General features: G+C 37.2%; 2 protein-coding genes across 2 annotated transcripts; both read left to right on the forward strand.

Annotated features, from left to right (window-relative positions):
* The first annotated feature begins 539 nt into the window (after window positions 1-539).
* LOC102605951 (ADP-ribosylation factor-related protein 1) lies at window positions 540-7,842 on the forward strand. The gene is made up of 7 exons (XM_006365251.2): window positions 540-700; window positions 1,779-1,964; window positions 5,780-5,920; window positions 6,469-6,577; window positions 6,675-6,736; window positions 7,177-7,280; window positions 7,465-7,842. Exons 2-7 carry the CDS (start codon window positions 1,872-1,874, stop codon window positions 7,568-7,570), a joined length of 615 nt encoding a protein of 204 aa, XP_006365313.1. The 5' UTR covers window positions 540-700; window positions 1,779-1,871; the 3' UTR covers window positions 7,571-7,842.
* A 1,662-nt stretch (window positions 7,843-9,504) lies between these two features.
* Window positions 9,505-13,104, forward strand: LOC102579735 (probable disease resistance protein At4g27220). Its single transcript, XM_015304376.1, has 3 exons — window positions 9,505-10,726; window positions 10,891-12,315; window positions 12,609-13,104. The coding sequence occupies exons 1-3, from the start codon at window positions 9,575-9,577 to the stop codon at window positions 13,080-13,082; spliced, it is 3,051 nt and encodes a 1,016-aa protein (XP_015159862.1). The 5' UTR covers window positions 9,505-9,574; the 3' UTR covers window positions 13,083-13,104.
* Window positions 13,105-13,273: the final 169 nt, after the last annotated feature.

Raw genomic sequence — 13,273 nt, forward strand, 5'->3', positions numbered from 1 at the left:
AAATTAGGTAAGTTTACTACCCTTATTTAGTGTTTTCTTGAAGTCAAATTTTCAATAGATAAAATAATTACTTTGTTTTTCTATGTTGGTCAAATACATACTTTCAAGGATAAAATACGAATAATAATGTCATTTATGCATTGATTTTATGAAATGACAAGTATTAAATAACATGTATTTTTAGTAAAGACGATATGTAAATAAGAACGTACGGAGTACGGTAAAATATTTAAGCATACTATATAAACATGACCCTTAACTTAACTTCAGCGGACAATTATGTCCTCCAACTTTGAGTATGCACAAGTAAACATTTAAATTTGTATAAAATTGAACAAGTAGACACACATTTACTTGTATACAACCAAAATTAAAGATTATAATTACCGGCTGACGTCGAGATAATGATCATGTTTATGTATTATGTAAAATATATTACCCATAAATTAAGGACAATTGATCATTTTCTCGATATTAATACTTGATTAAAGGTTAAGTTTTGTGTAAATCAACAATTAAACATTAAAGGATGTTTTAAATTAAAATCTCGGTGGATCTGTATACATATTACAGTTTACCCCTCCTCCCCTCTCTTCCTCCTCCTCAAAGCTCCGTCGCTTCTACCACCGTGCACAGCGGAACACCACTGCACAATCACCGCTACCATCATTCAGTTCTGCCGCTTCCTTCTCTGAATCAGGTTTCAGTTTCTCCTCCTTTCCGGATCACTCATGAGTAGTTACTTTTTTTTTCTTCGTATTTACAATTTCCAATGTTGGATCACAAAAGAATTAGCGTTATTTGTTGTAATTCGAGCTCAAAATCATAATCAGAAGCTGAAAATCGGTACTTTAGATTTCCTTTTATTAATTGGAGTATTAATTCTGATTGCTATTAATTCTGATTGCAATTTCTTTGCGATTTTTCAAAAATATTTTTTAAAATCTTAAGTCCTTATTTAAGTTAATTGACAAAACTGAATACTGTTCCATTTTTATTTTGATCTACATGCAACAATGACAATTGTTCCTCAGTTCCAGACAAGTTGGGGTTATTTTGTTCTATATGTTAATTTTTATTTATTTATCATACATCAATGGAAATGCTAATGATGTACATAAAATTCAGGCAGATATATTATTGATTGATGGACTAAACATTCGTATTAATTACTCTATATGTCCCAATATAAATGACACCATTCTACTAATAATATTATTCGTTATTGTTGTGGTGGGGGTGGATTCACTAGCACTGTTATCCCAATTCCATAGATTGCTGCCGATCCTAGATAGTTGGGGCTGCATAATATGCAGTTGGTGGGATGGAAGGAGAATAATTCTCTCTTCGCTAGTAGTTATAGTTAATCAATTAGTAACTTTTGGAAAGAAGGAGTTGGGCTACCAGCAATTAGCTATGTTGCTTGAATTCTCCAAAAATGCTGCCAGGTGTATGTGGGTTCCTCCAAAAGTATTGCATTATTTTGAGGATCTGTATGGGTGCGATAACATTTTTGGAGGATTCAAGCAGCATAGGCCATTAGCAAGCATGTGTATATTGAGATGCGAATGGGGTTTTCCGGCTACCAGCCGGGTTTGTAGAGCTCCTAAATACTGATATTGGGGCTTCAATTGTATTTCTACGTGCCTATATTGTTAGGGGGCATCCTTTATCAATTATAAGTATGTTCATTCACTTTAGTATAAGATTTTAGTTTGTTCATATTGACATGTCTCTTTTGATTTCCATGGAGATGGTAACGAGTCATTTCCTTTCAGGTTTCGTTCTGATGAGTGATGACTAGAGAACAAATCACCATATAGCCTGTTGCAATCTGTAGTCAATCATAGAGGAAACAGAAGAAGATAGAGATGTTTTCATTATTTTATGGACTATATAAATACATGTTTAGCAAGACAGAGTTTCATGTCCTTATTCTTGGGATTGACAAGGCTGGGAAAACGGTACATTATCAACTATTTTCTTCCTTCAAACTTTTTTTATAATTTTGTGCAATGTTTCATGTACTTTACTCCATCCAGTTTTACGTTTAATCGCTTGTGCTAGATATCTTCTAAATGATATTATAACAACAACAAACACAGTGTAATCCCACAAGTGGGGTCTGGGGAGGGTAAAGTATTACCCCTATCTTGAAAAGGTAGAGAGGTTGTTTCTGATAAACCCTATATTCTAAATGATCATTTGAATTGCCAAAACTATTTATCTTAGTAGCAATATATTCTTACTCAATCTTTGCAGTGGGTTTTAGACCAGCGGTAGGTTTTGAAATTCTAGAAGTGGTCTTTCGAGGGCTAGTGGTCCATCTCAAAATTAAATGTATTTCTAGTGGGTCATAGCTTTGCTGTCTTACTTTATATCACAGTGATCTTTAAAGTTCAGCAATAAAACAACACTTACATGTCTAGAAAAACTTAAGAACACAACTCCCTTTAAGTTGACATGTTAACATATGAGAGGGAGAGGTCAAATGGATAATATATGGATGGAAGCTGAGGTAATTGTTGTGTTTTCTTACTGTTTTGTGGCTGGAAAGATTCTGGTTACTCTGTAAGGAAATGCAAATGCAGAAACAACAGTGAATAAGTAGTAGAGTGGGTCAAAGTCCCACATTTGTAAGGGAATGGACTGGTGGTCTGCTTATATAGACTTGTCCTCCCCTCATGTGCTAACTTTTGGGGTTGAGTTAGACTCAGATGCCATATCTTTACATGGTACCAGAGCCAGGTCCATCCGTGGTTTGTCTTCCGACCTATGCTCCAGTTGGGCCTCTGGGAGTGAAGGGGGGGTGTTCGAGTGGGTTGAAGTCCCACATTTGTAGGGGATTGGACCGGTGGTCTGCCTATATGGACTTGGACAATCCTCCCCCTCATGAGCTAGCTTTTGGAGTTAAGTTAGACTCAGGTGTCATATCTTTATAATATAGGATAGAGAAGAAAGATGGGAAAGAAAGAAGAAAGGAGATAGGGTGTACCGAGAGAGAGAGAGAGAGAAAGTAAAAGTAATCGCTTGAAGCTTCTCTAAGATCACTGTATTCACCGTGTCAAACACAAAATTAACATGGCTTATGTGGAGAAAAAAGCTAAAGAAAAGACTAGATGTAAACACCAACTTTTTTTTACACCCAAAGGTGTGGCCCAATGGTCAATAAAGTGGATTGAGCACCATGAGGTCTTCGATTCAATTCCAAGCAGAGACAAAACACTAGGTGATTTTTTCTCAAATGTTCTAGCCGTGGTAGACAGGGTTACCTAGTACTTGTTGCTAGTGCAAGGTGGAAGGTATCCCGTGGAACTAGTCGAGGTGCGCGCAAGTTAGCCCAGACACCATGGTTATCAAAAAAAAAAGTTAGCACCAACTTTTGACAAGCCCCAAGGTAGATTCAGTTATTGAAGCTTGTTTGTGAATTTGGATTCCACTTCATATTGTAATATTTCCTAAACTTTCTTGGATTAATATTTATATCATCTCTTGCTGGTTTTGTGAACAATCTCTCTATCTCCATAAGATAGGGGTAAGATCTGCGTACACTCTACACTCTACCCTCCCAAGGTGGAGACTCCACCTGTGTAATCTTACACTGGGTTTGTTGTTGTTCAATAGAATTTTTCATCAGACATCCTCCTCCTTGAATAGAGACTCTTCATAACTAGAATGTCTTCAGTTTCCTCCTGAACAGTAGTAGCAGCAATCACATCGATCTTATTAACATCTCCACAATGGACTGTCTATGTTGAAGACATTGGTAATCCCTGTGTGTGGAGAGCTTTTAATGGTCAAGCATTTACAATGAAGCTTCTTTTAGTGTGGGTTGAGAATTGTTTCTGGCACTTAACAATAATTGAAGTCCCCAGCTTCAAAGTCCTCTCATCGTCAATGTAGAGCTGCATAAGATTTGTAATCTGCATTACGATAGATAATCTTGGGTCGTCTGTTAGTATGAATTTGGTGAGCTATGCTCAGCGAATGCTTTCCTTTTGGAGCCTGAGAATGGTGAAGGAACTAAGACAATAGGTTTCCTCGGTTTCATACCCATCTCAATTTCAAAGGGACTGGGGACCAGTGGTTTAATCGACACTAGACGGAGTTATTGTATCCGAAGTTGACCATAGGCAGAACTAGGTCCCAAGCGGTTTGTCTCCAACAAGATGACACACAACAAAGTAGATCCACTAAACTTTGAGTACAACCTAAGTTTGGCCATGAGTTTGAAGGTGAAAAACAGTTGAGGGTTATAGCTTAGTGCTCTGAAATGCCAAAATGTCCTCCACAGTAACTAGTAAACTGAACGCCTTGACCAGAATCAGTAGTTTTGGGAAGTCTATGAAGTCACATGAACTGGGCTTTCTTCATGTAGTCTCTGGTAGTTCCCATGATACTGATGAAATTCACATAAATCTATTAGAAAGTAAAGACCTTGTGAAATTGCTGATGAACCTCCTTGTATGATGTAAATGTTAATCCAAGAGAGTTTGGCAAGTTCTCTGAGCAGAATTCTGCTTGTAAATTAAAACCAAGTGTTGCCATGTGATACAATTAAACCGTGAAGTTGGGCAGTTTACCTTTTTGATGGATCATCAACAGGAGAAACAACACTAGTAAACGAATCTTAAAATTCTTTTCTCAAGTTGGACCCTGATTGGCAGCAAGATAAGGAAGGTCAAACAAGACTGCAAGAAATATAGAAAAATCACTGCCAGAATCTTGAGTAAAACCCTAAGTTATTTGAAAAAAATTAGATATCTAGAAACATGCACACATCTACTGATGGAGCGCAGGTTCTTAAACTTGGGAAGTAAGACAAAAATAAAAGAAAAAAACTAGTCCATATCCTTTGTGAAGGAAGTATATATGGGAGTAACAACAGGGTCTTTTGCCGTGGAAAAAGATTTGGTTTAGCAAGGCTAACGACAGGGTCTTTTGGCCTTGAAACAATATTTGGTTTAGCAAGGCTTCTTTGAAGGTGTCTTGCTTCTCTTGGATTTAGCTAGGACGGCACTCAACTCATTCCAACCTCCAAAAGAGGGGATTTCAGCTTTGTAGTAGGTGCCCATGTGTGAAGAGCACTCTGAATATGTTGGCCACCTCATTTTGCATTGTAGAGTTACTGTAGTTATGTCTTCTCACTCAGGCTTAATGCAAGGCTGCAAGCCTATATAATATCTTTGATTACTTGTAAGCAGAAATTAGGATATGGGAGTAGACTGCAATACAACAGTACTAGAGCTAGAGGGTAATACATGAGTGAAGTCCAATTTAGCTTTACTTGAAGAGATGAAAAGTTATCCTTCATACTTAAAAAGGGCAGCCCGGTGAACAAAGCATCCCGCTTTTATGCAGGGTCCAGGGAAGGCCCGCACTCCAAGGGGTGTGATGTAGACAGCCTACTGTTGCTTTCACGGCTCGAACCCATGACTTATAGGTCATACAAAGACAACTTTACTGTTGCTCCAATGCTCTCATTCTTGTCCTTCATACTTATTAGAATAAAGTTGTCCCTGGAATTAGTTCTCTGTGAACGTTAATCTGAATTGCATCTTTATTTTTTGACATGCCATTGTCTGAATTGCTTTGTTACTCTTTTTTATTTGCTTTTAATTTTTAATCTTTTTGTAATTTCTCTTTCCCTATATTCGTGTCTGCGTGTGCGTGTGAGTGTGCGCGTGAATTTTACATGCTTAACCATTACAGATATATTACCAAAGTCTAGTCTTGAAAGGTTTCTTTCTAATCCTTCTTTCTATTATCAAATTTCTAGACATTGTTAGAGAAAATAAAGTCACAATACTCAAACTTGGAAGGCCTTCCACCAGATCGTATTGTTCCAACTGTGGGGCTCAATATTGGTCGTGTTGAAGCATCAAATACGAAGCTTGTATTTTGGGATTTAGGAGGTCAGGTATGAACTTTGCTTCCTGTGACCTCTGAGATGATTAAATTTCCATTTTAGAACCGTAAAGGGTCTGTAAAATAAATGCAGCAGCAGATAAATGTATATGTAATACAAAAGACAAGTTTGAAGTGCTTGACATCAGACATCTGCTTTATACTTCTAAGTTTGATGATGAAGTGCATGTTGTTATCACAGTTGCACGATTTTTGGCGTATATTGTGCAACTTATGATGGTCATCTACTACTCTTGTTTCAGAAGTATATTTCCAACCTTGAGATGTATTTTGATAATTCTCTGCCTTATATAGGACAGTTCTCAAACTTAAGATGTATTTTGATAACTTTCCACCTTATATAGGACAGTTTTCGCTGGCATGACCTTTGTTATAAATAGATGAAGGGATTATACAATATTCTTATGTTTTCTCGCTAGAGCTTAGTCAGCAGATAGGGGTGTCAGTTCTCTGACAGCAAGATACTTTTTTATATTTCAGCTGGTTATAGACAGTTCATATAAGTTTCTCTGACTAACATGAGACCATTTATACACTTAGCCTGGTCTTCGCTCAATCTGGGAGAAGTATTATGAAGAGGCACATGCTGTGATATATGTTGTTGATGCTGCTAGTCCATCACGCTTTGAGGATTCTAAATCTGCACTTGGTATGTACTGTTGGTTAGTCATGTGTTCAAACTTTTGTCTAGTTCACAATTAATGGGCATCATAGTTTGTTTATTTTTTTACTTCAATAACTGGCAGAAAAAGTTCTCCGGCATGAGGATCTGCAAGGAGCCCCACTTCTGATATTAGCAAACAAGCAGGTAAAGGCACAAAGTTTCTTCCACACAAGAGGTTCTTTATCATGGATGTAATGATTGAACAGTGCACAGCTTTTTGTCTCTTCCTTGTCTACTTCATTTGTCATGATAGTTATATTTGTAAAACCTCTGGATCTAATAATCTTTATACTTTAATTGCCAAGACTAGATGTTGTCATTATATTTCTTGTTTTATCATTGTCAAAAAAGATTCTCTTCTACATGTGCTTTCATCAGAAAAGAAAAAATGGATTCCAAATATGTGATAAGCGCATACCGGCTTCAGTGCTCTAGATATTCCCTTGATTCCTTTATTTCTGTTCTGCTTATATGGTGAAAACCCGCCTTTCCAGATGGAGAAAGTGATAGTTGACAGATGACATTAACTTTGTGTGCTTGTCGTGACTATTCATTTGCTTATGCACATCAATTTGTTAAAGCAGGACCTTGCAGATGCTGTATCAGCAGAAGAAGTTGCCCGGTATCTCGATCTCAAGAAACTCGATGAGAGAGCTTATACCTTTCTAGCTGTTTCATCCTATGACGGGTGAGTAATACATCTTTATCAGTATCACACATTAGAACTACATCACTCCATGTTAGTCATATAGAAGACCACTGTATAAAACCATTTTCCGAGAAGGTTTGACTCATTATGGTTTTAAAAACTCTTATCTAAGAGTCCTGGAAACACGCTTGAATAATACAAGCTTTCGCTTGCTTGATTGCAGGTTAGGAATCAAGGAAAGTGTGAATTGGCTTGTAGATGTAATGGAGAGGAGTAAGAGAACAGAAATGTTGCAACTCCGAGCAGGGGCAAACCTTATCTCTAATTAGAAGGAATCATCCATATTGCAATAATTTTTACCATACCATTCCTGTAACTTTTGTAAGTAAATCAGGTTCACATTTTAGTCCCATCTTACCTGATATTGGAATTTCGTCAGTGATACGTGCAAAATGTGATGTTAACCTCCACAACTGCAACCAGCTGTGAAGTTTACCTTCAAATTATTACGCGTCCTACTTATAAAGTCTTTGATTCTCATCGTCGTTGATTTGTATATTTTTTCATTCTGAATGGAAAACCAGTTTGTGCACTGCATTCATATGATATTGATGGGTGATATGGAGCATTTGGCAAGATGGTTCTTTTATTTGACATTGTCAAGTACAATGCGAGAATCAGATTCAGACTTCAGTGGAAGATAACTTGCACATATATTAAATCCCGCAAATTATGTCGTAAAAGGCATAACAAATTATGCCCCTTACATTGAAACAACAATTGACTTTTTCGTGACATAAGTTTATACGTTCGTATCATAATATCCTACAAATTATGCCGTAAATAAATTACGGCTCAGAAGTTGTGAAGAATCTGAATCCTCTCATCCCCTTATTTGGCTTTTCACTCTCCACTCTCTTGCTACTGTATTTCTATTTTGTGGTCTGCTTTCGGTATTACCAGCGGATGGTTGAAAAACGATAAACGACCCAGGGCCAATTCTGGTTCTTCTTCCTATCGAAATAAATCGAATCAATATGCTATTAAAGTTTCCCAGTTCTCTGTTTGCTCTTGAGTTAATCCTTCGCACATTGATAACAATGTGAAATATTTCTCTTTATATATCACTTCTTTTTCCTCTCAATAATTATCCAAGTAGTAATTTCAGAAACTCTTTGCTAATCGCTTTTTCATGTAGCTTGGTACCCAAAACCATGCTAAGATTTACTTGTCTGCTCAAGACAATAATAACTACTCCTATAAGCCACAATAGTTAATAATTCAAAATATTTAGAAAGTATTTGAAAAGATAATGTTTTTCTGACCGTTCAAATAGTAATTATGACAAACAAATTAACACGGAGAGGTCCTACTTTCTCAAATCATCTTGCATTTATGTCGTTATTTACTAATGAGAAAAGGGAAAAAACAATCTTGTTTTTTCACTTCAATAATACAGAACATGACTCCACTTTTGTTTCAAAAGCAAATATTACACTTTTCCTTTTATTTCTACTTTTCTGTGTCTGTCTGCCATTTTGAAATGTTATCTAATCAACAATCCCACTTTAATAATGCTGTCATTTTGACCCCATTAGTACCAAGGGTGGCAATTGAGCATGTTGGGTTAAATTTAGGCGGGTCATAATGAGTTAAGACAATAATCAGGTATAATCGGGTCAAGACACAATTCAACCCAAATTTACTTGGGTCAAAATGAGTTAGGTAACGTGTTATATAACGGGTCAAGACCCAACCCAACCCAATTTTTTTTGGTAAACTGTGAAGAATTACCATTAACAATAAAAAAAAAATACACCTAACGGATGATGAGCCACCTTCCAGGAAGGGTACTCTGTCCCACAGCCTCAAGCAAAGAAAGCCTAATTACAAATTTTCTGAACTAAGTTTCAGTTTTTACTAACATTAATTATTTTATTTGTTCTTTTAAACTATTTTAATATCTAATAAAATTATTTTTTTCATTATGACTATATATAACATATCTTCTTGAGAAAAAAAAAAATTTAAAAATATTTTGACAAGATTCATGTGCCAATTCGAGTTACATGTCAATCCATTAAGGCATTAAATAAGTTCGGTTGAAATGGATTGAACTAATGAATGAGTGGGTCAATCATCAACCCAACCTTAACCGGGTTGGGCGGGTTGGGTTTGATTTGTCACCCCTAACTACTACTATACCAAATTCTCTATTATTGTTCTAGTTAAGCTTTACTTCCCATTAACTAAGAAAACCAGTTCAAAAACAGAGAATTGAAAAAACTATTGAGTAATATATATTTAGCAGAGTTCAAAGACTTCAAATTGCTATGGATTTCTTATGTAAAGTTGTGGACAAAGTCGGAGATTGGTTGATCGATTCAGTTGTTGGAGAGATTAAATATTTCTTTACCTATGAGAGCAACATCACATCTTTGAATAATGAATTTGAGACGCTGGAGGATATCAGAAGTGGAGTGCAGCTAGGAGCAGAAGCTGCTCGGAGAAACTCACGTGAGGTTGCACCAACGATCCAGCATTGGTCAGCGCGTGTTGATACCACTACTAGTGATGTAGCTACTATATTGCAACGTAGAGCTGAAGTTGAAAGAGGTTGTTGCTATGGCCGGTGTCCAAACTTGAAGTCGCGTTACTTGCTGAGCAAGAAATCTAAGGAAATTGTACTGAATGTGATTGGTCTTCAAACTGAAGGCAGAAATTATGTGGATTTTTCGTATCCTGTTGAAGTTGAAGTTATGCCTAGTAACACTGGTGAGGAATTTGAGTCCAGAAAATTGAAAGAGGAAGAAGTGATGGCTGCTTTGAGAGACGTTGACGGGGTCACTATGATTGGGATATGTGGTATGGGTGGTGTTGGTAAGACAACAATGACTGAGAAAATAAGACAAAAGGCAAAACAAGAAAGGTTGTTCACTGATGTTGTCATGGTAACTGTGAGTCAACAACCGGACTTCAAAAGAATTCAGGATGAAATTGCAAGAGAAGCTGGGCTGACCTTAGAAGGGAATAATTTGTGGAGTCGTGGAGATCAGCTGTGTTCAAGGTTAATGGATCAGGACAGCAGCATCCTTATAATCTTGGATGATGTTTGGAAGGCTCTTGAACTAGAAAAACTTGGAATTCCCAGTGGTAGCAACCAAAATCATCAGTGTAAAGTGATATTCACAACACGTTTCCGATCTGTTTGTGAAGCAATGATAGCTCAGAAGATCATGGAAGTTGGAACCTTATCTGAGGAGGAAGCATGGATCCTTTTCAGCCAGAAAGTTGGTAATTCAATCGACGATCTTTCTCTACTTGACATAGCAAAAGATGTCGCCAAAGAATGCAATGGGCTGCCGCTTGCAATTATTACAGTTGCAGGAGCACTAAAAAAGCATAAAACCAAGCGTTCGTGGGACTGTGCCCTTGAACAATTGCGTGGTGCAGTAACAATAAATATCCCTGAAGTTCTCACAGAGGTGTATAAACCTCTGAGGCTAAGCTATGATTACTTGGGAAGTAATGAAGCTAAGTACCTCTTTTTGCTTTGTTCCTTGTTCGAGGAAGATAGTGATATCCGTCCTGAAGAATTACTCAATTGCGTGGTGCAGTAACAATAAATATCCCTGAAGTTCTCACAGAGGTGTATAAACCTCTGAGGCTAAGCTATGATTACTTGGGAAGTAATGAAGCTAAGTACCTCTTTTTGCTTTGTTCCTTGTTCGAGGAAGATAGTGATATCCGTCCTGAAGAATTACTTAGATACGGAATGCAGCTTGGCATCCTATCAGAAATCAGTAATTTAGAACATGCAAGAAATATGGTGTGTTATCTATTAGAAATATTGAAAGATTGTTTCTTGTTATCCCAAGGTTCAAACAAAAGTTATGTCAAAATGCATGATGTGGTCCGTGATGTGGCTATAAGTATTGCGTCTGAGGGAGAGCATAACTTTATGGTAAGTCACCATATGAACTCGGAAGAGTTCCCAAGAAGAACTTCCTATGAGCATTTCAGTCACATGTCAATTGTTGCAAATAAATTTGATGAGCTTCCTAGCCCAATCGTTTGTCCAAAACTGAAGCTTCTAATGTTAAAACTCTGTTTCGTAAAGCCATTCAAATTACAGGACAATTTTTTTGATGGCATGAGTAAACTCAACGTCTTAAGCCTGAGTGGATATGCGGACTCCATTTGGTCTTTTCCAGCATCCGTTCAGAGGTTGTCATGTCTGAGGACGCTGTGTCTGAGTAATGTACGGTTGGATGACATATCCATCATTGGAGAACTTGTCACTTTAGAAATTCTCAGCATACGAGATTCTCAGTTAGAGGAGCTGCCAGTGGAGATAGGAAAATTGACGAATCTAATTATGTTAGAGTTTTGGAATGAGAATAAATCACTCGAAAGGATTTCAGCAGGGGTCTTAGCAAGACTAACTCGATTGGAGGAACTACATATGATGAAAGTTAAACATTGTAGTTACTCCACCTTGAGTGAACTGGAATCTTTATCGAAATTGACTGCACTGACACTGAGTGAATGTTCCGAAGATGTGATCTACAGTGACTTGTGCCTTCCCTCCAAGTTGGCACGGTACACTCTTACGGTGGGTGAAGCTTACAGAGCGGCTTCAAACATGGATGATTACGACAAGAATATTGCTTTAAATGTCACTGAGACTGCCCCATTGGGTGATTGGATCTGCCACACGTTGAAGAAGAGCGAAGTTGTACATTCAACCGGAAAGGGCTCTAATAATGTGTTGACTGAGTTGCAGCTGAATAAACTTCAGAACGTGAAATGTCTCAGCCTCTTTGATTGTGATTTAGTCACACATTTATTGAACATCTCTCGGAGTACACATGAAGTAATCAAGTTCCCGAATTTACATGAGTTGGAACTTCAATCTCTGGAATTCTTCACACACTTTTGCAGTGACAATGTTGAGGGCATTGAGTTCCCTCGGTTGCGGAAAATGAAGCTCAACAGATTACATCAGTTCCAAAATTTCTGGCCTACAGCCAACAACTCCATCACTCACTCAACTCCTCTTTTCCATGAAAAGGTTTGCTTCTACTTTTCTAAGTGATCATTATAAAAAATTATACTCCCTTTTGTTTGGTCATGAATATTACCTTACTTGAGCACTAAAAATCCTTACTTTACTTGCACAATGCCTATTTTTCTACTATTACTAGTGTTACAAAAAAAAAGGGGCTTGATATACTCCTTTGGACCATTTATGTAACAATAGCTATATATGTGAAGGTACTGTTGTAATGAGGGTATATCAGCTCTAAATCGCAAATTTGAGGGGTCACTTTTCTTTTTTATGAAAAGTATTTCATATATTTGCAGGTTTGTTGTCCGAACTTGGAAGTGCTATTGATTGATAAAGCTAACAGCATAAGTGCTCTATGCTCTCATCAACATCCTATGGCCTACTTCAGCAAACTTGTACACTTGAAAGTATATAGTTGTGGAAAATTGAGAAACTTGATGTCTCCGTCAGTGGCCAGAGGTATTTTGAATCTCCGAATACTACAAATAGCAGCCTGCATATCAATGGAAGAAGTGATCACGGAAGAGGAACAACAAGGAGAAGAAATCATGACTAATGAGCCTTTATTTCCCCTATTGGAAGAGTTGTACCTTTACGATCTGCCAAAGCTGGGGCATTTCTTTATGAATAAGTGTTCTTATGACTTTCCATTTCTCGGAGTAGTGTCGATTCTTAACTGCCCTGAAATGAAGACATTTGTCCAAATCAAGGGCGTATACATATCCAGGAGGGGGTCATCGGGTTCACGTGAACCCATGGTCCCCTCCTAAAATCATATATAGTAGTGTTATATTTTTTAAAAATATTTAAATATAGATGCGTGAACCCAAACTTGAAGTATCATATAATGTAGTACGATGATGATTGGGTGCACCTTTCTAGGTGAGGTTAGAAATTTGAATCTTTTATCTATCTTGTTTTAGTTTTCTTTCTAAGATTTTGTAATTGGTTTGGATAAATA

Source organism: Solanum tuberosum, unplaced genomic scaffold, assembly GCF_000226075.1.
Source record: "Solanum tuberosum cultivar DM 1-3 516 R44 unplaced genomic scaffold, SolTub_3.0 scf00542, whole genome shotgun sequence".
Taxonomy (NCBI): domain Eukaryota; kingdom Viridiplantae; phylum Streptophyta; class Magnoliopsida; order Solanales; family Solanaceae; genus Solanum; species Solanum tuberosum.

What these genes read in the sequence shown, in the direction of transcription:
- LOC102579735 (XM_015304376.1), top strand. Translation starts at nt 9,575, where the DNA reads ATGGATTTCTTATGTAAAGTTGTGGACAAAGTCGGAGATTGGTTGATC. An exon ending in TCCCTGAAGTTCTCACAGAG is followed by an intron (nt 10,727 to 10,890) that starts GTGTATAAACCT and finishes GTTCTCACAGAG; the next exon opens with GTGTATAAACCTCTGAGGCT. An exon ending in CTCCTCTTTTCCATGAAAAG is followed by an intron (nt 12,316 to 12,608) that starts GTTTGCTTCTAC and finishes ATATATTTGCAG; the next exon opens with GTTTGTTGTCCGAACTTGGA.
- LOC102605951 (XM_006365251.2), top strand. Translation starts at nt 1,872, where the DNA reads ATGTTTTCATTATTTTATGGACTATATAAATACATGTTTAGCAAGACA. An exon ending in TTTGGGATTTAGGAGGTCAG is followed by an intron (nt 5,921 to 6,468) that starts GTATGAACTTTG and finishes TTATACACTTAG; the next exon opens with CCTGGTCTTCGCTCAATCTG. An exon ending in TGATATTAGCAAACAAGCAG is followed by an intron (nt 6,737 to 7,176) that starts GTAAAGGCACAA and finishes TTGTTAAAGCAG; the next exon opens with GACCTTGCAGATGCTGTATC.